Below are 25,817 nucleotides of genomic sequence, written 5' to 3'. Positions count from 1 at the left end.
CTACCATGTCTACCATCCTCCAGCCATCACCACTCAGTTCCCTCTACCATGTCTACCATCCTCCAGCCATCACCACTCAGTTCCCTCCACCATGTCTACCATCCTCCAGCCATCACCACTCAGTTCCCTATACCATGTCTACCATCCTCCAGCCATCACCACAGTTCCCTCCACCATGTCTACCATCCTCCAGCCATCACCACTCAGTTCCCTATACCATGTCTACCATCCTCCAGCCATCACCACAGTTCCCTCCACCATGTCTACCATCCTCCAGCCATCACCACTCAGTTCCCTATACCATGTCTACCATCCTCCAGCCATCACCACTCAGTTCCCTCCACCATGTCTACCATCCTCCAGCCATCACCACTCAGTTCCCTCCACCATGTCTACCATCCTCCAGCCATCACCACTCAGTTCCCTCCACCATGTCTACCATCCTGCAGCCATCACCACTCAGTTCCCTCCACCATGTCTACCATCCTGCAGCCATCACCACTCAGTTCCCTCCACCATGTCTACCATCCTCCAGCCATCACCACTCAGTTCCCTCCACCATGTCTACCATCCTCCACCATGTCTACCATCCCAGCCCACCACTCAGTTCCCTCCACCATGTCTACCATCCTCCAGCCATCACCACTCAGTTCCCTCCACCATGTCTACCATCCTCCAGCCACCACCACTCAGTTCCCTCTACCATGTCTATCGCCCTCTAGACATCACCACCCAGTCCCCTCTCACTGAGTCCTCTCTGTCACTGACGCATCAGATGCTACTGATGTTCTCCTTCTATTTCCTGCATCTTATCAGTGTGTGTCCGTTGCTGCTTTGCACAGTTAAAATATTCACTGAAAGTGCCTAATCTTTACTTTAATTAAGCATGATAAGTCTATGCATATTTAGCTTTAGATTGCAATTATAGGTGCTCTTTACTCGTTCCCCTCCCTGTAAATGGTCTCTTCGAGTCTAACTTATAGGCTTCTTAGCCTCAGTATATTTACAATGCTTGTGTAGGCTGTGTTGCTGGTTTGTTTAGCTACGACTTTAGGTCTTAGCTACAGGCTGAATTGTGGTCATGTGCAGGGTCCAGTGACTCAGCGTATTGCACATGTGTTCCAGTGGGTCAGTCATTAACTCTAAACCATGTTTTTTATGCTGCCTTGCACCGCTTACCAGAGAGGCACAATGGCAGAGCAGATTCTAGGAGTAAGGCCCGTGACTGGCAGACCACAGCTCCACTTGAACAAAAAGTGTAATTTGATTAAATCTGCTCTGTTTCAGTCCAAAAGCTGTGCTGGCTAAATCACATAAAGTGGATTAACTCTTCTACCGGATAGAGCAGATTAAAATTGTAAACACAATCACTGACTGATGCATAGGACCTTCAGGGGTGGAGCCTGTAATAGAGGTAAAGAGGCTTCATGACTGTTTAATTGGAAAGGAACAATGGCAACCGTAGCACTTCCTATTTTACACAACACTGACAATGGTTCACACACTCAACACAAGGCATGAGTTCCATTACAGAAACCTACCTAGAGAATCGTACTGCTACCTTTTCCCCATCCTGAGGCGGAGCCTTTCTTTACCACTACTGTACTTGGATGCTGTACTTCCTGAAAACATTAGTAGCCATAATGCAAGTAATAGTTTTAATGAAAGCGCTAAGTTATTCAGCCTGTGTTTCTGGAGAGTGAATCGTCAGCATGTCTCTTGATCCCTGAAGCAATGTTCCCCCCCGGGGCGAGGGGATGTGGGGTGAGGAAGGGTGGAAGGGCGGCAATGCTCAGTCTAATGGAGGAGATCCAGAGATCCAGGCTGGCTCAATGAGAGCAGAGCGGGGGAGGCAGCTGGACAAAATCCATTCCCAGAGTGAGCGTTCTGCTGAGGCAGGTAGGCCGACCTTTCAGCCGTCCGATAGGTCAACCCTCGGCAGTGTGCCTGGACATCCATGGCTAAACGCCAGCCCAGCCCAGCCCTGGTACCGCTCATAGTAAAACCCATATGAGCAGCAGCCAGCTCTGATCAATAGAGCCGCCTGGGCTGGTAACTTATTTACAGTACTGTAGGCGACCTACGCCTCAGACAGAATTCTCTCTCACCAGGAGAGATGATGACAAGGGAACTGTACAGAGCCAGACTGTCCTGTACTAGATCCATATAAGTACCTACCAGGGTCTATAAGTGGGACCAACACTGTAGGCAGGGCTGTTCAATCTTAGTTTTGACGAGCTACATGGCCTGTTTTTTCAATCACTGTAGCTGTAATGGAATTTGTGTTTTATAGGCATTGGGAAACTAAGCAGCAATATCTTCTCTGCTTGGTCAGCACAGCTGTAGTAGTTGAGAACAGTACAGCACATATACTGTACCATTACCTTCCTCCTTCTTTAAGGGACCCTCTGCTCTTTGGTTAAAATAACCTCTCCGGTTTTTCCCCCCAGTTGCCCACGGAGTGAGAGAGGAGCCCCAGTTTGTGACGGCGCGCGCTGGAGAGAGCGTGATCCTGGGATGTGACGTGTCCCCTCCCCTGGACGGCCAGCAGCCCCCCTACGTGGTGGAGTGGTTCAAGTTCGGAGTGCCCATCCCCTTCTTCATCAGCTTCCGCTTCCACCCTCCTCATGTCGACCCAGAGTACACCGGTAAGAGCCAAGCCAACCACTCTCCTCATGTCAACCCAGAGTACACCGGTAAGAGCCTTCCACCCCCCCCCCCCCATGTTGACCAAGAGTACACCGGTAAGAGCCTAGGATCTAGTGAGCATTTGCCATGTAGCCTGGTTCCAATGCTATGAAATTACAGAAAAGAACAGAACAGAGGCAGCACTAACGCACTGATGCACATTGCAGCTCAGATTAAAGTGTATTGTGGGGACAGATGCCATGTTACAGTAGAGCTGTGATAGTGTGATAATGGTTGAGACTGTGCCATGGTTCATGAGAACCTCCCCTGGGTGTTTTATGGGACTATATCCTCTCTGTGTCTACATGGAGCTGAGTGTCTGGAGTGTCTGAAGATTACCATGGCCCACTAGGCCAGAGTGGCCTGCTGCCTAACACACGCATGCACAAACACACACACACACACACACATGCACACTGTATAAGATCTGCCTGGCTGGCTATTCTCATGAATCCCCATTTTCCATTTCTCACCAAATAAATAATTCATCTGGGTGGAACAGAGATTAAATGTACTGTCATTGCCCGGTTAGACTGGCTAGTCCTGCAAGGCAGTCAATGTACTGCTATATTTCTGGGTGTTAATGTATTGTATTCTGCCTATATTTCTGTGTCTTAATGTACTATATTAATCCTATATTTCTGGATCTAAATGTATTCATGCTGGAGATAAGAGGTTTCGGACTGCCTTTTACAGTAGCAGAGTATGTGGGGGTAAGCTAGCTTCTCATGCCTCTCTGCCTCTATGTCTGTGAGCTTTAAATGGGTATACCTGAAGACTGAAGTGTATTTTGTAATTCCACTATGACCTTATCTTTTACAAGGGATTCTATCTTAGATTATGTTAAATAATGGGGTTATGGTTCACATCATATGTGTTGTATTTATGTTGAAGTGGATTGGGAGTGGTACACCTCTCTCTTGCAGGGAGGAAAATACAGACTTTTACTGTTCGACTGAATATTACCCTTCGGCAAGTGTCTTAATCAGTGCTAGACAGAAATGGAGTGCTCCTCCTCTAGTGTGTTAGCCAATTGCCCAAGGTGATATGCAAATCTAACATTTAAAATCAGCTATTTTTTCACCAACTAATGCAAAGAAACAATCAATAATGCAGACACTATGATATTTAGTTTGTGCATTTTTAGTTAAAGATTTTTGGGGACAGGCTGGTCTTACATCTCACCCAAACCCAATTCCCAAGCTCTCCTCCAATCAGAGCCAGGGAAAAGCCTGCAGAGGGATTATGGTCTTTAAAGAACTGAACGTTTAGCTGCATGGCTTTCTTTAGCTCTACTCTCCTCCCCTCTCTCTACAGCTATTGCAGCAGTGCAATGGATCGAAGCCTATGTGTGATATTAATAAACCCAGGGGGCAATATTCACTGTAGGCAGCAGTAGTGTTAGATTACAGTGTGTGTGAATGCCCTGGAAGGGCTGGTCCTGATGTGTACATAGTATTGTTAATTCTGTTTACAGCACGCCTCTCACTCGGTGACAGATTGAACCTGAGGTCGATCCCTACCCTTCACGCCACCACCTACCCTACTCAGCACTTTATCACCCAGGCTAAAATAGACCTGACTTTTAAAGCCTCGCCTTTTTACTGCAAGACTGCAGTCTCCCTCTTTCCTCTACCCTCTTCCCTTTGCCTTATCGATTTCCTGCTCAACAAAAACCCACCGTTTTCTTTGTCAGTTATCGCAGCCATCCCAGTAAAAGGCTATCTATCGCATCTATATGCAGAGCTACTGGAAGAGCAATCCAGCCTGCCCTCCACGCCAATATGTTTTCCTGACGTTCAAAATGAACGAACAAGCAACAGTACTTACAGTACATACCGTATATACATCTCAAAGTTTGGGAAAGGATATTTGTCCCAGGGCACGGCTCTAACAGAGGAGAGAGTGTTTCAGTCAGTTCATCTGGCTCGACTGACAGGGCTGTAGCAGAAGCCGTGTGGATGCAGTGGGTTGGAAGCTGTGAGACAGATTTCAACATGCCTGGTTTACTCAACTTCTCTCATCCTCTGTGACATGACTTCCTACTTTTAGATTTCCTATTAATCTCCTGAGCTTTCAAAGAGAAGTCAGTCTTTTTCACTATTGCCACTAAATGCTTTCCTTTTCCAAGCCCTGTGCTTCATCAGGTAGATGTGGGGAGCTTGGAACAGGGTTCAAGGTCAAGCAAAAAATTCTAGCCCAATGACCACTCAAAAACCTACCCAAAAGGCCTGAAAACTAGCCTTTTTTTTTTTCACAGCAAGAGAGGAGTTGCCATATCTATACAATAAACCCCTTTTCCATAACGTTATCGAGACAATTAAGAACGAATATCATAGTAATTTGTAACGACCATTACAAAATAATCATTATTGCAAGCTATGACATGACGTAATAAAGGAATATGAATATGTGACAAGAGAAAATATAATTTGCCCTGATTAAAACTCGCCAGATCATTTTCCATCAATGGATGTAGCTTTAACTCGCTTGACTGGTATGATTAAGCAATAAGGCTACAGTAGCCTAGACAAGATGTAGGCAAGATGTAAACTGAACGATTTAGCACTTTGCTTAGTTCAAATTAACAGACGGATTTATTCAACATGAATAGTGAGGCGATTTCGCAATAGTAAATGCTTGTTTCCTCAATTTCCTGCTGGAATAGGCTACTGAGGATGGGGTCATAATTTCAATCACTGAATTAATTATGAATAATATGTATATGAACTGAATATGCTTTTCAACCACAGCCAGTGTTTACCTGCAGCCTAATCTGACTACTGTTAAAGTCAATCTAATGCGTTCATAATAACACAAGGCTACAACAACAACAAACTGAAGTTATAGGCTTTTTATTACATTCGTTTGCCAGCTCCAGGTAGGCTACAAAAGCGGCACAAATTGATTTGCAGTAACTCCAGTGATATCGTAATTTCAACATATTTATTTGATCAAATGTTAGCCTACAATGGCATATAAATTAATAGGCTACTTGATGGCCAATAGAGACAAATGTATAATTCTCCACATTTAGCCTAAAGTCCGTTTCATTGAGGACTTTTCCCCATAAAAAGAACCACGCGAGGGTTTCTTAATTTACATCTCAAATTTCCACTCGGGCAGACCCAAGAATTGAGCATGCACAAAGCACTTCGCTTGATACCGATTCCTTTAAGCAGTCAACATTAGAATGCAGTTTAAACCACCTCCAAGCAGATTTATGTAATGCGCTCTAGTAATGCGAAAGTAGTTCCCCAGTGCTTAATCTTTTATGGAAAAGGGTTTGGAAATAGCTGTTTCCATAATGACAATCAAAAAAAACTACCTACATGTCACGACGTGCGCGCATGCTGTTCGCTCTCCTCTCGCGCACGTCACGAGCATGGCCGGAATGATACACTAGCACAGGTTGCCGAGCGTTGAAATATCGCCTCCCATTAATTTCATTGGAAGGAAGGCGGTGAGAAGCGGAGAGTGCGGGGGACCTTTAGGCGGTGCGAAGGTGGCGTGGGAGGCAGTGGAAAAATATAAACTTTACCCAACTTTGTGCAAATCACCAGCGCGACCACTGGGCGATGACCAATCATATCGAGTGATTCCCATGACGAATTTGATGCTTTGCGACCCAAGGCTGGAGACTTTCTTCAGCAAAGATGGCTGACAAAAATACTACGATGGAAGCAAATGTAAGTGGTCATAACGAATCATGAAAATAATGTACAGTTGACAGGAATATGTTAGTTAATGTAGAGGCAAACGAGTATGCATATTTTTTTTAAATCATAAAGTTAAATTACGAAAATCGCGATTTAGCAAGCTAGCTGACTAGCTAACATTAACCAGCTAGCTGGCTAGCTTTATTGGTGTTGTGACATGAGTATGAAATTGTAATTCTGGTTGTTTGTTTTAGGGACTCCTGAAACAACCAGCAAGTCAGGCTGTCGTCTTGTGGAAACAGTGGATGTAAAGAATCTAGCTAGCTAAAGCATTTACTGCAAATTGAGTGTGCAATTGTGTAAGCTTGTCTTGCTGATATTTGCCATGCAATGCAGATGGATGAAATAACGTAGCTAGCTGTGTTCTTGCTTATTGTACAGTGGAGGATAAACAATACCTGTATGCCTATGGATGTGTAGCTAACGTTAGCGTTCAAGCCGATCGGTGTATGGACCCAAACGTTTGGCATACATATTAGTTCAGAACCTAGCTATGAACCTTAGCTATCATAGCCGGTTGTATCAAATTCAAAACAGTCTGAACGACATTAATGAAGCCTATGGATTGAGTAGAATATAATATAACTTTGTGCCAAGGATGCAAGTCGTAGACAAGTTATTACCATGCATGAGATCCCCACATTGTAGCCTGTACATTTAATATATTCACTGATCATGTACTCTACCTTGGCAAATAAAGGTGCATTTCATGTATGAATGTCTTTGAGGTTATTTTTCAGTCATATCCAGTACTAGGAGTATCAAATTCCAGTCTTTGAATGATGCTGTGTCTGCATGTATGTATTACAATTATACACTTCAACAGTGTTTACCAATCTTGATCCTGGGACATCAATGGTTACACATTGTAACTAATAGACTAGAAACAGGATTTAACTAGTTAAAGGCTGATTTGTAATTAATATACAGAAATAGAATTTAAAAAACCATACACTACAAATCCTATGCATCATGCAAATACTCTAAATCCGGTTAATCTCAATATCTAATGCCCTTCATCTGCATTGATCTGATAAACACAGGATATGTGTAGTATTTCATCAAATGAGACTTAATTTCAACCAGTAGAGAATGTGAAACGCTTTATTGAAAGAAGTTCATTATCCAAGTGTTATAAATACATGCATTATAAATATTATACATACAAGTTCAATCTGTACTTCAATGCACATCTGTTGTGCATTACAAAAACAGAGGAAGAAAGAGGTGGCAAGAGGTAAGAACATAGGAGCAGGGAAGGCAGCATATGATTAATGAATCAGTGCTACCCAAATATTCTCTCAGTTCATCACAATTACATAATAGTGTCTCTAGTCGGCCCAAAGGTTATCTTAACAGTGGGTGAGGTGGCGATGATGGGACTGGGTGTTGGCATCCTCTCATCAAAACATATCTGCAGATGAGAAAGAGCATGTTTAAGCCTTGTTTTTGTTTTTATTCTAACATTGTTAGTCATCATAATCATCAGGAGTTGACATGCAAAACTGACCTTGGATCATTAACTCGGACTACTGCATCTCTATCTGTATTTCAATGTAAAGCATCTCTTTAATAATACTTCCTGTTGACCTGACCAAGTGACCGCTCACCTCTGATCATGCTGTGCCCTCTATGTAGCCAGTTCAGATGCGGGAGGGGTTCACCGACATAGCTGATATAACCTAGAGGATTTAGGGAGAAGAGGAGAGCGAGATGAAGTGAAGGAGAGATACTGTTATTGAGAAAATAAGGTATTTAAAGAGACAGTGTTCTAACAGGAATCTGTGTGTGTGGCCTCACCTGGTGTCTGCACCACACTAAGTGGCTGCATAGTACTTTATGCTGAAAATCATGAACGGGCACACCAGGACAAACAATATAGTCTAGTTTTAGAAATAATGAAGTATCTTACTATTCTCCATGGTTGGCCCTCTTGCCTATTCCTTGAAGGTGGAAGGAGCTACAGATATATTTCTCCTCTGGCACACGGCGGCAAGCTGCAGATCCCCTCCCGGTTCTCGTGTCCATCCTCATGAAGTTATGCAGGACACCGGTAGCCATCACACACCTGAATTCCTCCATGAGGCAGTCCCAGATGGCCCTGGTCACCCAACCTTGCAGTGCCCTATACGTTAACTGTAGGCAATCGTTTTGAAGGAATCTCCAGTTACAAGGTTTCTGTAGGAATGTGGAAGACAATGTAATTATTAGACTTTTACATCACCAGGTCATTGTGGATTACTGAATATCCCTGATAACAAATCATAACATTGGATTGATAGATGCATATGCACTGCACACATATGTGTGTGTAACAATAACAGGATCATATCAAGGATAGTATCACAAATGAATACATAATTACCACTTGAAGCTTGATGATGAGTTAATCATTTGACTCAGCTGTGCATTGCTAAGGCAAAAACAAAAATGTGGGCATATTAGAATCAACTATTAAAGACTACCAGACCCCACAGGATTCTCCAATTACATTGAATGAACTACAGGACAAAATACAAACCCTCCAACCCAAAAAAGTCTGTGGTGATGGTATCCTAAATTAAATGATCAAATATACAGACCACAAATTCCAATTGGCTATATTTAAACTTTTTAACATCCTCAGCTCTGGCATCTTTCCAAATATTTGGAACCAAGGATTGATCACCCCAATCCACAAAAGTGGAGACAAATTTGACCCCATTAACTACCGGGGGATATGCGTTAATAGCAACCTTGGGAAAATTCTCTGCATTATCATTAACAGCAGATGAAAACAATGTACTGAGCAAATGTCAAATTGGCTTTTTACCAAATTACTGTATGACAGACCACGTATTCACCCTGCACACCCTACTTGACAAATAAGCCAAAACAAAGGCAAAGTCTTCTCATGCTATGTTGATTTAAAAAACTCTTTAGACTCAATTTGGCTTGAGGGTCTTCTATACAAATTGATGGAAAGTGGTGTTGAGGAAAAAACTTACAACATTATACAATCCATGTACACAACCAACAAGTGGGGCTGGGGGGTGAGACAGAGATGCATCTTAAGCCCCACCCTCTTCAACATTTATATCAACGAATTGGCGAGGGCACTAGAACAGTCTGCAGCACCCGGCCTCACCCTACTAGAATCTGAAGTCAAATGTCTACTGTTTGCTGATGATCTGGTGCTTCTGTCCCCAACCAAGGAGGGCCTACAGCAGCACCTAGATCTTCTGCACAGATTCTGTCAGACCTGGGCCCTAACAGTACATCTCAGTAAAACAAAAAGTTTCCAGGAACAAGAATACAAATTCCATCTAGACAAAAACAAATATGTATTATTTATTTATATATATATACACACACACACATACCTCGACCTAAACATCAGTTATAGAACCCATTGTCACATGAAATGACGCTGGAGATACAAAGCAGGTACGGGGAGTAAAACATTTAATAAATAACGGACATGGAACGAGACAGGAACAGCGTCAGCAAACAGGTAACAAAGACAAAAAAACATTTAATGCAGCAGCGGGGAACAGAGCAGGGGAACTGAGAAATATAGAGGAGGTAATAAACAGATGAGTGAGTCCAGGTGAACAGAGCAGGGGAACTGAGAAATATAGAGGAGGTAATAAACAGATGAGTGAGTCCAGGTGAACAGAGCAGGGGAACTGATAAATATAGAGGAGGTAATAAACAGATGAGTGAGTCCAGGTGAACAGAGCAGGGGAACTGAGAAATATAGAGGAGGTAATAAACAGATGAGTGAGTCCAGGTGAACAGAGCAGGGAACTGAGAAATATAGAGGAGGTAATAAACAGATGAGTGAGTCCAGGTGAACAGAGCAGGGGAACTGAGAAATATAGAGGAGGTAATAAACAGATGAGTGAGTCCAGGTGAACAGAGCAGGGGAACTGAGAAATATAGAGGAGGTAATAAACAGGTGAGTGAGTCCAGGTGAACAGAGCAGGGGAACTGAGAAATATAGAGGAGGTAATAAACAGATGAGTGAGTCCAGGTGAACAGAGCAAGGGAACTGAGAAATATAGAGGAGGTAATAAACAGATGAGTGAGTCCAGGTGAACAGAGCAAGGGAACTGAGAAATATAGAGGAGGTAATAAACAGATGAGTGAGTCCAGGTGAACAGAGCAGGGGAACTGAGAAATATAGAGGAGGTAATAAACAGATGAGTGAGTCCAGGTGAACAGAGCAGGGGAACTGAGAAATATAGAGGAGGTAATAAACAGATGAGTGAGTCCAGGTGAACAGAGCAGGGGAACTGAGAAATATAGAGGAGGTAATAAACAGATGAGTGAGTCCAGGTGAACAGAGCAGGGGAACTGAGAAATATAGAGGAGGTAATAAACAGATGAGTGAGTCCAGGTGAACAGAGCAGGGGAACTGAGAAATATAGAGGAGGTAATAAACAGGTGAGTGAGTCCAATATCGCTGATGCGCGTGACGAGGGAAGGCAGGTGTGCATAATAGATGATAGGAGTGAGTGATGTAGGGCAGCCTGGCGCCCGCAGATGTGACACCCATTGTCCTTTATGGTTGTGAGGTCTACGGTCCGCTCCCCAGCCAATAATTCACAAAATGGGACAAACACCAAATTGAGACTGCATGTAGAATTCTGCAAAAAATATCCTCAGAGTACATCATAAAACACCAAATAATGCATGCAGAGCAGGATTAGGCCGATACCCGCTAATAATCCAAATCCAGAAAAGAGCCATTCAATTTTACAACCACTTAAAAATGTATTCGGCCATCGCTCATCCATATATTTTTATGTACATATTCTTATTCATTCCTTTACACTTGTGTGTATAAGGTAGTTGTGAAATTGTTAGATTACATGTTAGATATTACTGCATTGTCGGAACTATAAGCACAAGCTTTTCGCTAAACTCGCATTAACATCTGCTAACCATGTGCATGTGACAAATAAAATTTGATTTGGTTTGATTTAAGCCCTGTATACCTGCTTCTAACATGTGTCCTGCATCCTGATCTTGTCCATTTACACCTATAAGATCTGATCACGGTCAGACCCCAATGCGTCTTTTAATCATGTACACCCGTCTAAAAATGTGGGCTAAAACACAATGTGCAGGACAAAGGATACATGTTAAAACCAGGTATAAGTAAGGGCTTAAATAACACAGCAACATGGATGGTGCTAAACACTTATCCCACAGGACACCAGTACAAAAAAGTATGAAAATGTATGCACTCACTACTGTAAGTCGCTCTGGATAAGAGTGTCTGCTAAATAACTAAAATGAAATATAATATAAATATATAAAAATATGAAGAAATCATTTTTACAGTATAATCACACATTTAGTCCACCAAGTAGTTTTTTTTTAGTTTAAGAAAACAAAAAGTGCAGCTAGGTGCAATAAACCCACATGTCAGACATGGCCCTCACTTTGTGCTCAATTTTAAAGTCTTCATGTATTTCACTTAACTTGGCAGTAATCACATCATACTGTAGGTATGACGTCCTCTCAGTCTTGCACAAGCCAAAGCAGCTGACTCCCTCTCCAAGGTGTCCTCCTCGATCCAGTGGCATGTCAGGCCGAAGAAGCATCTGTTATGGCCAGATCAGATGTCTGCTGTGCAGGGGTGGAAAAAGTACTCAATTGTCATACTTGAGTAAAAGTAAAGATACCTTCATAGAAAATGACTCAAGTAAAAGTGACCCAGTAAAATACTACTTGAGTAAAAGTCTAAAAGTATTTGGTTTTAAATATATTTAAGTATAAGAAGTAAATGGAATTGGTCAAATGTTCTGCACTTAAATATCAAAAGTAAAGTATAATCCATTTAAAATTCCTTATATTAAGCAAACCAGACAGCATACATTTTTTATTTATTGACGCATAACCAGGGACACACTCCAACACTCAGACAATTGACTTACGAAGCATTTGTGTTTAGTGAGTCTGCCAGATCAGAGGCAGTAGGGGGTGACCAGGGATGTTCTTTTGATAAGTGTGTGAATTGGACCATTTTCTTGTCAAAATGTAATGAGTACTTTTGGTTGTCGGAGAAAATGTATGGAGTAAAAGTACATTATTTTCTTTAGGAATGAATTTTAGTAAAAGTTGGCAAAAATATAAATAGTAAAGTCAAGTACAGATACCCACAAAACTACTCAAGTAGTACTTCAAAGATGTTTTACTTTACATCACTGCTGCTTTGGTGCAGACTAACTTTATACTCTGGAGTTTGGTGGAGAGAGCTTCTTTCATGGACTCAAATTCCCTTTCTATCTGATGCATCAAAGTCTCTCTACACAACTCTTCTCCCACCACTGAATTCATTCTACTAGCTTGGGGGAATGAAGGCACCTCTTCTAGTGAAAAGGGTTTCACATCCTCTATGATGAAGTCAAATACCCGGTGATTAACCTGGCTTTGTTAGGTGTGTGGTCCTCCTGGTTATAGTTTTGCTTGTTTCAATGGTGTACAATATGTCCCTTTTTGGCCATCTGTAGATGGCTGTGCATCTCTCCACTCCTCCATGTCATCTGGTTGCCTTTTCCTGCTCAGGTTCTTCCATTGATTGTTATGCATCCTATGAAAAAACTAAATGCAATCACTTAATTATGACAATACAGTGGAGTGAGAATCTTGTTATTGTTTCAATTAAGGATTGTAGCTTTACCTAACTTTTGTCCACCCTTTTGAAACTTATGTTTCACTCTCTATAGCCTGCCCCTGTCTGATAAACACAGGGCTGGGGTTGGAACATGTAACCACTCACACATGGACAAAGCTGTGAATGCAATGATGTCTATGGTGGTTTATATTGTTTGTATAGAAATACTCAAATATTTATTTGGGTTGAAAAACAATTGAACAGCAGGAAAACTGCAGTGTGGCTTTATTGATTAGGGTAGCATGGTACTCTGAAACCATAGCTAGCTAGCTAACTAAGTTAGCAACAACCCTGACAGTGAGCATCTTGTAATGTTGGGTTACAGAGTGCAACTAACGTTAGCTTTCAAAATGTTTTTTTTTGTACTTTTGATTTAGCGAGCTAGCTAGGCTATGTAGACCAGTGAATTTCACCTAACTATCTACAACTGATTTGTCTTAGTTAAAATAGATTTAATTAAATTGTTAACAAATTAGCACAATATCATACTTGCTATGATATCTTGTTAACTACAGTAGCTAGCAACTGACAGAGCAACCTTAAGTGAGCAGCATAACACCTACATAGTGTAGGAGAGTTGGCAAGCAAATTAGCTAACTAAACAGGCTAGCTAGCTAGAAATTGGACTAAGTAGCTAGCTAGTACTCTCTGAAATCTCCGACCTATACCGGAAGATTGGTAACATTGTGAAGAAAACCTGTCTGTCTCTAGAGACTAGCTAGCTAAGCAAGATAATGATCCACACCTGCCAATCATCATCCTTACGTCCAAGTGTTTCTTCAGGTTCGAAGTCGAGTCTCTGGATGTCGACAGAAGCTTTATCGTGGGCAAACATTGAACTGTTACATTACTGCCCTTTTCTTCTCTAAACACATTGTTCTTTGGAATGCCTTCCATTTTTTTTTACTGCGTTGGGTTAGGGTAATGCACTGCATTGGGTTAGGGTAATGCACCGCGTTGGGTTAGGGTAATGCACTGCGCCAGGTTAGGGTAATGCACTGCATTGGGTTAGGGTAATGCACTGCGCCAGGTTAGGGTAATGCACTGCATTGGGCTAGGGTAATGCACTGCACCAGGTTAGGGTAATGCACTGCGTTGGGTTAGGGTAATGCACTGCATTGGGTTAGGGTAATGCACCGCGTCGGGTTAGGGTAATGCGCTGCGCCAGGTTAGGGTAATGCACTGTGTTGGGTTAGGGTAATGCACGGTGCCGGGTTAGGATAATGCACTGTGTTGGGCTAGGGTAATGCACTGCATTGGGTTAGGGCAATGCACTGCGTTGGGTTAGGGTAATGCACTGCGTTGGGTTAGGGCAATGCACTGCGTCGGGTTAGGGTAATGCACTTCGTTGGGTTAGGGTAATGCACTGCGTCGGGTCAGGGAAATGTACTGCGGTGGGTTAGGGTAATGCACTGCGCTGGGTTAGGGTAATGCACTGCGCTGGGTTAGGGTAATACGCTGCGTTGGGTTAGGGTAATGCACTGCGTTGGGGTAGGGTAATGCACTGCATTGGGCTAGGGTAACGCACCGCATCGGGTTAGGGTAATGCACAACGTTTGGGTTAGGGTAATGCACCACGCTGGGTTAGGGTAATGCACTGCGTTGTGTTAGGGTAATGCACCGCGTCGGGTTAGGGTAATGCACTGCGCTGTGTTAGGGTAATGCACTGCGTTGGGTTAGGGTAATGCACTGCGTTGGGTTAGGGTAATGCACTGTTTTGGCGCGCCATACCTTTTTCTTTTGTGACCGTGTATGTTGCTCAGGCGGTAAGATCAAAGAGGTACTTTTTCAGTTAATTATATGATTGACGTTAATATGAAAGGAAAAAAAATATTCTGAAATGATCCCTTCTATATTTGAAAGTAATCCTGAATGAATTATCTACTTTAAAAAATGTTTTTGCTGGTATTGTAATGGCTTACAGTTATTGTTTTTGTAATGCATTATATGTAACAGATTACATGTAATCTGTTACTCCCCAACCCTGTCAAGCTCCATATAACGCATTTCAGGTAAAATAACAACCCAATGTTTATATCCCAGGACAAATTAGCAAGCAAACTATCTAAATTGCCATAATCTGTCCCCAAATTAATATAGTTAGTTCAGAGTTCGTTTTGATATTTCAACCTGCGTGTCCTGATCGCGTCTGGTGTGGATGGACACAATCAACATGTGCAAAATGGCCCGGTCTAGTCAGCATGTTAGAAATAGCCCAAAAACCCGCAACCCATGACCAATACATTTTCACCCACAACATCGTTTTCAAGGTATCCCAATTTGGTGGGAAAACTGCAAACATGACAACACTGGCTGGGGAGAGACAGAGGTGGGGGGCAAGAGAAAGAAAGGAAAAAAATATATATAGAGAGAGTAAGAGATGGAGAGGAGAGGAGAACCTTAGCTGGGAAGCTTCTAGATGAGAGAGAGCAAGAGATATTGCCCTCCAGGTAATGTTATCTATTAATCCTAATACTGGAAGGCAGCTCTCTTCTGGCCAGGTTCTGTTGGTAGTTTGTTTATTGTGAGAGGTTGTGAAGTAGTATGGATTGGGAACAGCTCAAATTCAAATCCAATCATTTTAATTTTGGGTCTAATCAAATCCCCCTGACCTTGGTCATTCGCATTAGCGTTCTTTATATTGAAGCCATCTGTAATCAAACTGGATAGGTTAGGGGGTATCTAACAGCACAATCTAAGGCCACTGTCTTACCAAATGAACCTGCTCAGAGACACAGAGAAGATGCTGTTGGCAGAGCAGCTACGTATTTGCCAGCTGTGTGATGTCTGTGTCAGCGCAATGTCAGTATGCTGGTGTGTGTTGGGGGTGTGATACTCTAGTGTCATTAATTAATTGAACAGTCAGTGGAGTAATGAAAGAGCTGTGTAAGCGTCATCCATGTTTAGATATGCGCATCACACTGATTCATGGTGCTCTTTGGGTACACTGGTGGCAATGTTGGGTGTACCATTCGGATCAACTCAAATTCTATGGTCCTGACTCCTGACCCTACCTGTGTTCTTCTCTCCCACCCCAGGTAGAGCCAGCCTACATGGGAAGGCGTCTCTTCAGATCGACCCAGTGCGCTCAGAAGACCAGGGCTGGTACGAGTGTAGGGTCCTCATGTTGGAGCAGCAGTACAACACCTTCCACAATGGCAGCTGGGTGCAGCTCACAGTCAATGGTGAGTTGCTGCCTGCATCCCAAATAGCAGGGCCCATAGGGCTCTGGTCAAAAGTAGTGCACTATATAGGGAATAGGGTGCCCAATATGGAGAATGACCAAATATGGAGAATGGGTTTCTACAGTGTAATCTCATCAGATGTGTGTGCTCGAGTGATTCATGACAATGTTCACCTCATAGCTTGCTAACATTCTAAGCCGCCACGGTTTTCATTGTTTTACCTCAGATAGCTTTACTATAGCTAACTACATTCTGAATATTTTGTCAGAACATTCCTTCTCTCTGACTCGACAGTCAGATACAGTAGAGGTGACAATGACTTGTCTGTCTGAGATTTCAGATTTACTGTGTGACTACTGATTTGTTTTATCACTTGTCCAGTCCGATGTTTGGCTTTTTACTAATTGTATGTGGTACTGTACAATCATTTGTCTGATTTTAAGGCCATTTCCCTGTAGTCAATCTGTCTATGTTTATTCTGAGATGCCAAAGCTATGATGAGTGGCAATTAGGTATTCTTTTAGATAATGCCTTTTCAAGAACATCACACAGACAGACATATTTCAGATTGCCTTGGGGATAAGGGGATGAAAAACTAGTGAGAAGGGGAATTGATTGTGGCCTGTTTGACACAGTTCCAGCAGGGAACGTCTGGGATAGTTTGGGAGCAATCAAATTGATGACCAGACGGGAAAATAATCTGCATGTTTGCACTTCCCAGAAAGGTCCCATTGGGTTAGCAGCTAGCTGTTTCTATCTATGTAATGTGTTCCAGTACATTGTTCAAGACCAGAACCATGTATTTATAGAGTTGGGACTTTTAGAATGTTGAATAATGTTCTAATTGTAGACATTCAGTTACATAGCATTATTCAAATATTCTCCATGTAATGTTAATGGGGTGCTAACATGGCTGTCATAGAATGTTGAAGTATCATACCGAAACTTCAATGTCCCAACTCTCTAAATGCATGGCTCTGTTCAAGACCATCTAGAGTCAAGTTACAATGATGCCCATGATCTTTACTATTTTATCTTCTGAAAACCAAATCGGTTTTATATTCGTATTTTCTGATGTGTTCTGATTTTATTAATTTTGTCAGATCTTATAATAGACAATAAAAAATACTTGTCTTGGAGAAATGTAATGGAATTGAATTCCACGCTGCCATATTTAATTCAGTTTGCAGGGCCGCGGATGCTAAATTGTAGCTGCAGCATATCTGTCCATTCCAATTATTTTGGTCTCTGCTGGTGTTATTGAGATACAATACATCTCCCATTTGGCCGCCCTCCGGATGGATAGAGGTGGGTAGTTATTTCTCCATACGATCAAATGCAGTGGTTTCCTTTGTCATTTTTTAACATTTTTTTAACAGTTTTTTCCCCCTCCAGATAGACACCTCACAAGGACTGAAGATATTATTAGTGTGACAGTTTGCAGTTTATACTGTCAGGTTCACACACTCAAAATATATTTTTGGTGTGTGAACTTATGCTCACTGTCTGTGTGAGGCTCATTCATATTCTCATCATGAACTTTCTAATCTGTAACTGATTGTATATGCATATACAGTATACTTGACATTGGACGAGGTTTAACATATGTTCACTGTAAACCTAATGGTCACTACGAAACTGAAAAGGTAGTGATTAAGAAGAGGGAGACTACCAATGTGTCAGCTTGCACCTACACACTGTGTATTTGTGTGTGAGATCATTGCATGTGTGTAAGGGTACGTTTGCGTTTGGCTGTGGCTAAATGAGTTCTCTATCTGCTGAGTTACACTCGCGGTTGCCCTGCCAGGGAGTGTCACCTGCGGAGCCTCTAGGGGGGAGGGAGGGAGTGTGTGAACATCTGTGTGTGTTTGGTTTGAATGGCTTTCTGTGAAAGTCGGGCGGGCACACTGCATCTCTATGGCCGGCCACATCAGTGTTCACGCTCAACTCACTCGCTCACTCACTCGCCTATGCTCTCCACCTCTCCTACTCCCAGTCCCTTACACTATCAGTGAGTTGTCTGAATAATATGTTTAATGTGTCTTTATCCTGTGTGTTGGAACCCGTTTTTGGTGTCTGAGTTCATATAAAACAAGTCTAAAATATTTTGTTTGTCCATACTTTGTTTACAGCAGTGTAAGAGCAAAGGTGCAGGACATAAGGGTAATGCCCTGTTTTCCCAATTGGGGACTGTTGGGGCTGAACCTGAAGCCAAGCTCTCATGTATACTGAAAGAGCCAGAGCAAAATGGCTGGCAGTGTTTGTGCTTGTTTTGAGACATCTGTGTGTTGAATTGACATTCAGAGGCTTCATCGTGGCTGTATGTCCCCTCAAAGGACCTCTGTTGGGAAGGCAGGTGCTCTCCTGGCCAGGCTTCATCACAGATACTAAAGGCAGCCATTTCCTGGGGCCAGTGGAATCTACATATGATACACTCCTTGCTTTGACTTCCTGTTTGCAGCCCTCTACTTCCTGCCAAACGGAGAGAGGATTCATGCCCACTCAGTGGCAGGTGTCAGATGGCAAGAACTTGTGCCCGAAAGACAGAGAGGCCACTGTGGTGCCTCTCCTCTCCTCCTCTCACCCTCTCCTCCCTTCTTAGTTTAGTATCAGTTAACAGTATGCTAATAAATCAGCAGCTTTTGGATAGAGTGAGAGAATACGTCAGTTAGAGAAACAGTGAGTGAGAGATTGTGAGTGTCAACTCACACAGCTGCAGTAACTTCAGAGACAAATAGTCTGAAGGGGATCCCTTGTTGCCTTGAGGGAAAATGGTTGTTGGGTTGCGGATGGAAAGTAGAGTACAGTAAACAGTAAAGGGCTAAATATATGCTGCAATTCAATAAAAATGCATCATGATCCTTTCGTGCTGTAAGTAGTAGTCCTCAGGGAAAAGACGCTCTCTCACCCACTCTGGCTGGCTCTGTACTGTAAATGTTAATTTTGTCTGAAATCTACTCATAAAGGGAAATCAAAGAAAACGGTATAAAAAACTGTGCATCCCCAAAGAGCAGTCTTCCAGGGGGCAGGAGAAAGAGAGATGGCGAGAATGAGGGAGAAAGAGAGGAAGGAGGAGAATCAGAGTGAGGAGGAGAGGAGAGAGAAGGAGAGATGTCGGTGAGCAGGTATGGAGCTCTAAGGAGGCCTATCTGCTCGTGTGGAAAGGTCTACAGATGGTAGTGGTGTGAAAACAGAAGCATCTGAATCCAGGAATATAGGAGACTTGAAAATTAGGAAAGCAAGGCGAGATTGTGATGCTCAACTTGGCTTTTTGTAGAACATCTCCCAAGTTCCCCACTTGATGACACTTACGTACTGATGTGTTGTACCTGATGGGCGGAAAGAACTCCCCTGTCAACCATTCCGCTCACAGTAAATGCCACCTCCTGCTTGCCACCTACTTAGTGTAAATTAATGTTAGGTCATCTAAACCACATTATAGATGTGAATCAAAGATGTAGACCTGTTCAGTGAAAATAATCTACACCACAATCCACAAAATGGTTGCCGATAAAGCACTCTTGCATTGTAAATCACTACAAAAACCAGAGGGGTTGCTTACAAATGTTCAGAAAGGAATGTATTCTAGTATACTTGCAGAATGACAATACCCATTGAGAGAATGCCTGGAACAGCTGTTAATAAAGAGATTGAATGGGATCTTAAGCACATTCATATCATATTATACGATTCAGTAGGACGTAACATATCAGTGGAAATGGAGGACGTGACAGTACCACCCCCAAGGTACCCCCCCCCCAAAGGTGCAGACTCCGGCTGCAAAACCTGAACCTATAGGAGAGGGTCTGGGTGGGCCCCGGACTGAAGGGCGCTTTTGGAAGCTCCGGACTGAAGGGCGCCTCTGGAGGGAGGAGACGCAGAGACAGTCTGGTGCGTGGGGCTGCCACAGGGCCCACCAGGCTGGGGAAGACCTACAGGAAGCCTGGTGCGTAGAGGAGGCATCGGATGACCCGGGCTGTGGGGGAGCACTGGAACTCTGGTGCGCAGCCTTGGCACCACTCCTCCAGGCTGAATGCCCACTTTAGCCCGGCTCTCCAGAGTGCAGGAGCAGGTCGAACCGGGCTGTGGGGGAGCACTGGAGATCTGGTGCTTAACACTCGCACCTCTCCATTAGGCTCAATGCCCACTTTCGCCCGGCACGGGCAGAGCGCAGGCATAGGACGAACTGAACCCTCCCAGCGCAACGGAGACACAGTACGCAGAGCCAGCGCAGGATAACCTGGTCCGAAACGGCACACCGGAGACAAAACGAGCTGAGCTGGCACAATCCGCCCTGGCTGGATGCCCACTCTCGCATGGCACTTGCGGGGGGCTGGCATATAGCGCTCCGGGCTATGAGCGCGCACTGGAGACACCGTGTGCTTCACCGCATAACACGGTGCCTGACCAGTAACACGCTGCTTCCGGTAAGCACGGGGAGTTGGCTCAGGTCTATCGCCTGACTCTGCCAATCTCCCCATGTGCTTCCCCAAAATATTTTTGGGGCTGCCTCTCGTGCCTGCTGCGCTGCCTTGCCTCATATCACCGCCTCTCAGCTTTAGCTGCCTCTAGTTCTTCCTTCGGGTGGCAATTTTCCCCAGCCTGTGTCCAGGGTCCCTGTCCGTCCAATATCTCCTCCCAAATCCAGGAGTCCTGAACCCTCTGCTCCTCGTTACCACGCTGCTTGGTCCGTTTTTGTGGTGGGTAGTTCTGCAACGCTATTCGTTGTCTGAAGATGAGGAATCATCGGACCAAAGCGCAGCGTAGTAAGTGTTCATGCTTGTTTTATTAAAACCGAACACTAAAACAAAAGTAAACAAGAGAATAACCAGAACAGTCCTGTAAGGTGCAAACACTAAACAGAAATTAACTACCCACAAAAACCTGTGGGAAAAAGCTACCTAAGTATGGTTCCCAATCAGAGACAACGATAGACAGCTGTCCCTGATTGAGAACCAACCCGGCCAAAACAAAGAAATACAAAAACATAGATAAAGGAACATAGAATGCCCACCCAAATCACACCCTGACCAAACCAAAATAGAGACATAGAAAGCTCTAAGGTCAGGGCGTGACAGTCACCGGTAGTCTCTATACAGGAGCATTGTGCAGTGAGCGGCCAAGATGGAGAGGCAGATGTCTAGAAATGCTAATTGGTGTGTTTGTTTACTCCCCACCATGTGTGTGTGCAGTTAGAAGTCAAGACAAGACTCCCATCGGCTAGCCATGACCCACTTGGGTAGAGAGAGTGTGATCCTCTCTTCAGCTAAGTTTAGTTCAAGTTTTATTGTAACATGCACAAGTACAGTGAAATACTTAACTTGCCAGCTCAACCCAACAGTACAGTAATCAATGCTTATAAAATACTAAAATTCTGTAAAATACAAAAGTATACTGTATATAATAAAGAAAACATGAGAAATAAGAGAAGAAGCTATATAGAGGGTCAATGCCAATACCACATTTACAATGTGCAGGGATAATGGAGTAATTTGAGGTAGATATGTACATGTAGGCGGGGATTAGGAGAAAGTGACTGGTAGCAGGATACATAATTCTAATAGTCAACAGTATGACAGCAGCATAAGTGGTAGGTAGGTGGGTGTGTGTTTGTGTTTGTGTGTGTGTAAGTGTTTGAGTGTGTGAGAGTGTCAGTATTAGGCGTGATAGGTGGATATACATGTAAATGTGGCTGTTAACAGGAATATATAAATACTTATGGTAATAACTAGTGGTAATATATACAGTGATTTTGTTGTGTTACAGCCTGAATTCAAAATGGATTAAATATATTTTTTCCCTCACCAATCTACACACAATACCCAATAATGACAAAGTAAAAATATGTTTTTTTCTTTTTGATAACTTATTGAAAGTGAAGTGCAGAAATATCTCATTTGCATAACTATTCATACCCCTGAGTCAATACTTTGTAAAATCACATTTGGCAGCGATTATAGCTGTGTGTCTTTCTCGATACGTCTCTAAGAGCTTTCCACACCTGAATTGTGCAACATTAGCCAATTATTATTTTCAAAATTCTTCAAGCCATAGATTTTCAAGTAGATTTAAGTCAAAACTGTAACTCAGCCGCTCAGGAACATGTCTTCTTGGTAAGCAACTCCAATGTAGATTTGGCTATGTGTTTTAGGTTATTGTCCTGCTGAAAGGGGAATTAATCTCCCAGTGTCTGGTAGGAAGCAGACTGAATCAGGTTTTCCACTTGGATTTTGCCTGTGCTTCGCTTCGCTCCATTCCATTTATCAGTATTGTATTTGCACCAAACATAACACTGTATTTAGGACAAAAAGTATATTACTTTACTACACGTTTTTCAGTATTACTTTAGTGCCTTGTTGCAAACAGGATGCATGAGTTGGAATATATTTATTGTGTACAGGCTTCCTTCTTTTCACTCTGTCAATTAGGTTAGTAACTACAGCGTTGGTGATCCATCATCAGTTTTCTCCAATCACAGCCATTAAACTCTGTAACTGTTTTAATGTCACCATTGGCCTCATGGTGAAATCCCTGAGCGGTTTCTTTCCTTTCCGGCAACTGAGTTAGGAAGGACGCCTGTACCTTTGTAGTGACTAGGTGTATTGATACACCATCCAAAGTGTAATTAATAACTTCACCATGCTCAAAGGGATATTTAATGTCTGCTTTTTAAACATTTTACCCATCTACCAATAGGTGCCCTTCTTTTCGAGGCATTTTAAAACCTCCCTGGTCTTTGTGGTTGAATCTGTGTTTGAAATGCACTGCAGAACTGAGGGACCTGTATATGTGGGGTACAGAGATAAGGTGGTCATTCAAAAATCATGTTAAATACTATTATTGCACACGGAGTGACTCCATGCAACTTATTATGTGACTTGTAAAGTAAATGTTTGTCCTGAACTTATTTAGGCTTGCCATAACAAATGGGTTGAATACTTACTGACCCAAGACATTTCAGCTTTTAATTTTTTATTAATTGGCAAAAATTTCAAAAAACATAATTCCACTTTGACATTGTGGGGTATTGTGTGTAGGCCAGTGACCCAAAAAATCTCAATTTAATCAATTTTAAATTCAGGCTGTAACACAACAAAATGTGGAAAAAGTCAAGGGGTGTGAATTCTTTCTGAAGGCACTGTACATGTAAACAGTAGTACTAGTAGTAGGATAAATAGATATATACTAATGGTAACGGCAATCAATGAACGGCAACGTAGTGGTACTAGTAAATCTAATCAATAATCATTTTAGCAGCAGCGGAGGTGTGAGGGGGAGCAGTAGTTATTAGCCATTTAACAGTCTTATGGCCAGGGGATAGAAGCTGTTTTAGGAGTCTGTTTGTCTGAGCACCGATACCGTCTGCTGGACGGGAGCAAGGAGAACAGTCCATGTTCCCGGTGGCTGGAGTCTTTGGCAATTTGTGGGGCCTTTCTCAGACACCGCCTGGCATGTACATCCTGGATGGCACAATACTGCTGCTGCTGTTTAGAACCAGAGTTACCTTGAGATATCAAATGCAGAGAATGCCAAGAGTGTGCAAAGCTGTCATCAAGGCAAAGGGTTGCTACTTTGAAGAATCTCAAATATAAAATATATTTTGATTGGTTTAAACACTTTTTTGGTTACTACATGATTCCATGTGTGTTATTTCATAGTTTTGATGTCTTCACTACTATTCTACAATGTACAAATAAAAATAAGAATAAAGACAAACCCTGGAATGAGTAGGCATTGTCACAGCTTTTGATTGGTACTGTAGTGTAGCAGCTAGTTAGCTAGAAATAGATGATAAAGGATACTAGTGACACCCAGTAACAGCTGTGCAGTATGCTGTACTGATTGGTTTTATTAGTGGCTGTATTATGTTCGATGGTTGTGATATTATGCTCTTTGCTGGGTTCATATAGAGCAGATTAGGTCATCTTTGCCTAAATTGAATAGGGAACACATTTCATAGAGTACATTTGAGGAATTTATCAATGTGGGGCTGCAGGTAGCCTAGTAGTTAGACCGTTGGGCCAGTAACCGAAAGGTTGCTAGATTGAACCTCCGAGCTGACGGTAAAAAGCTGTGGTTCTGCCCCTGAACAAGGAAGTTAAGCCACTGTTCCTAGGCCATCATTGTAAATAAGAATTTGTTCTTAACTGACTTGCCTAGTTAAATAAAGGTTAAATAAATACATCAAAAATTTAAAAAATTGTGTTTTAAAATTTTAACAGACATTCCTCATCCCTGTGTAATGCTGGTTAGAGATACATGGGCATGAAGACATTTGATAGGCTGTTAATTTAAAGACTATGCCACATCCCTGAAATTCCCTACTTTTTAATACCTTCAAGAAATTAAGATATTCTCAGTGGATAGAAAATATGCTAATGCTGTTTTTTCTTTCCCAAAGCCCCTCCCACTTTTACGACCACGCCCCCACAGTATGTGGAGGCCAAGGAGGGGGGCAGCACACTGCTGACTTGCTCCGCCCAGGGAAACCCCAAACCCATGATCAGCTGGCTGAGGGAGGGGGAGGAGCTTGCAACCAGTGGAAAATACAAGGTAAGACAAACTGGGCAACAAATTGACTGTACCTCGGGCTAGAAATACATGCCCTTTAAACCTTGAATTAGCAGTGAAATGGCCTGTGAAAGTGACTCTATTTTAGGTCAGTAGAAATAAAACATGCAGATTTGTCCATTTTCTGGGCTGCCATGACATTCTTTGATATTTAGGGAAATGAGCCTTGAAGGTATATGGATTCCAGATCATTTAGCCCTTTAAGGTCTTGGAGTCATTCAGATGTGAAGTTGAAATCTTAGATATTATACATGTCTTGCATGCTTAACACCAGCCCCACCCCAGCACTTCTGAGGATGTCACTGCTCCTGAAGTTTTTTGTTGTTGCTATGGAACAAAGTACAGTAAGCACTGAATTGTATGGAAACACTCAGAACAACTGAACAGTATGGAAATAATCAGAACAACTGAACAGTATGGAAATATTCAGAACAACTGAACAGTATGGAAATATTTAGAACAACTGAACAGTATGGAAATATTCAGAACAACTGAACAGTATGGAAATAATCAGAACAACTGAACAGTATGGAAATATTCAGAACAACTGAACAGTATGGAAATATTCAGAACAACTGAACAGTATGGAAATAATCAGAACAACTGAACAGTATGGAAATATTCAGAACAACTGAACAGTATGGAAATAATCAGAACAACTGAACAGTATGGAAATAATCAGAACAACTGAACAGTATGGAAACACTCAGAACAACTGAACAGTATGGAAACACTCAGAACAACTGAACAGTATGGAAATAATCAGAACAACGGAACAGTATGGAAATAATCAGAACAACGGAACAGTATGGCTAGGCTATATCCTTTCACAGACAAGCTTCCACAGACTCCAAAACAATGTGTGGTGCCAGAACAACAACCTCTCCCTCAACGTGATCTAGACAAAGGAGCTGATCGTGGACTACAGAAAAAGTAGGGCCGAACACACCCTCATTCACATCGGGCTGTCATATCATGGTCCAAACA

At 42.6% G+C, this 25,817-nt stretch overlaps 1 protein-coding gene and 1 long non-coding RNA gene across 2 annotated transcripts in view; both read left to right on the top strand.

Annotated features, from left to right (window-relative positions):
* Positions 1 to 25,817, top strand: part of LOC115141855 (protein turtle homolog B-like) — a 79,171-nt gene that overhangs the window by 18,814 nt on the left and 34,540 nt on the right. The window contains 3 exon segments of the mRNA XM_029681140.2: positions 2,451 to 2,648; positions 16,113 to 16,259; positions 24,661 to 24,812. Coding sequence (XP_029537000.2) covers positions 2,451 to 2,648; positions 16,113 to 16,259; positions 24,661 to 24,812 — 497 coding nt within the window.
* Positions 5,841 to 7,121, top strand: LOC115141856 (uncharacterized). Its single transcript, XR_003865412.2, has 2 exons — positions 5,841 to 6,377; positions 6,602 to 7,121. It is a non-coding gene; the product is annotated as an uncharacterized LOC115141856 (long non-coding RNA).

This window comes from Oncorhynchus nerka, linkage group LG14 (genome assembly GCF_034236695.1).
Source record: "Oncorhynchus nerka isolate Pitt River linkage group LG14, Oner_Uvic_2.0, whole genome shotgun sequence".
Taxonomy (NCBI): domain Eukaryota; kingdom Metazoa; phylum Chordata; class Actinopteri; order Salmoniformes; family Salmonidae; genus Oncorhynchus; species Oncorhynchus nerka.
Note: the sequence above shows the minus strand (reverse complement) of the source record. Positions and strands in the feature narration are given on the sequence as shown.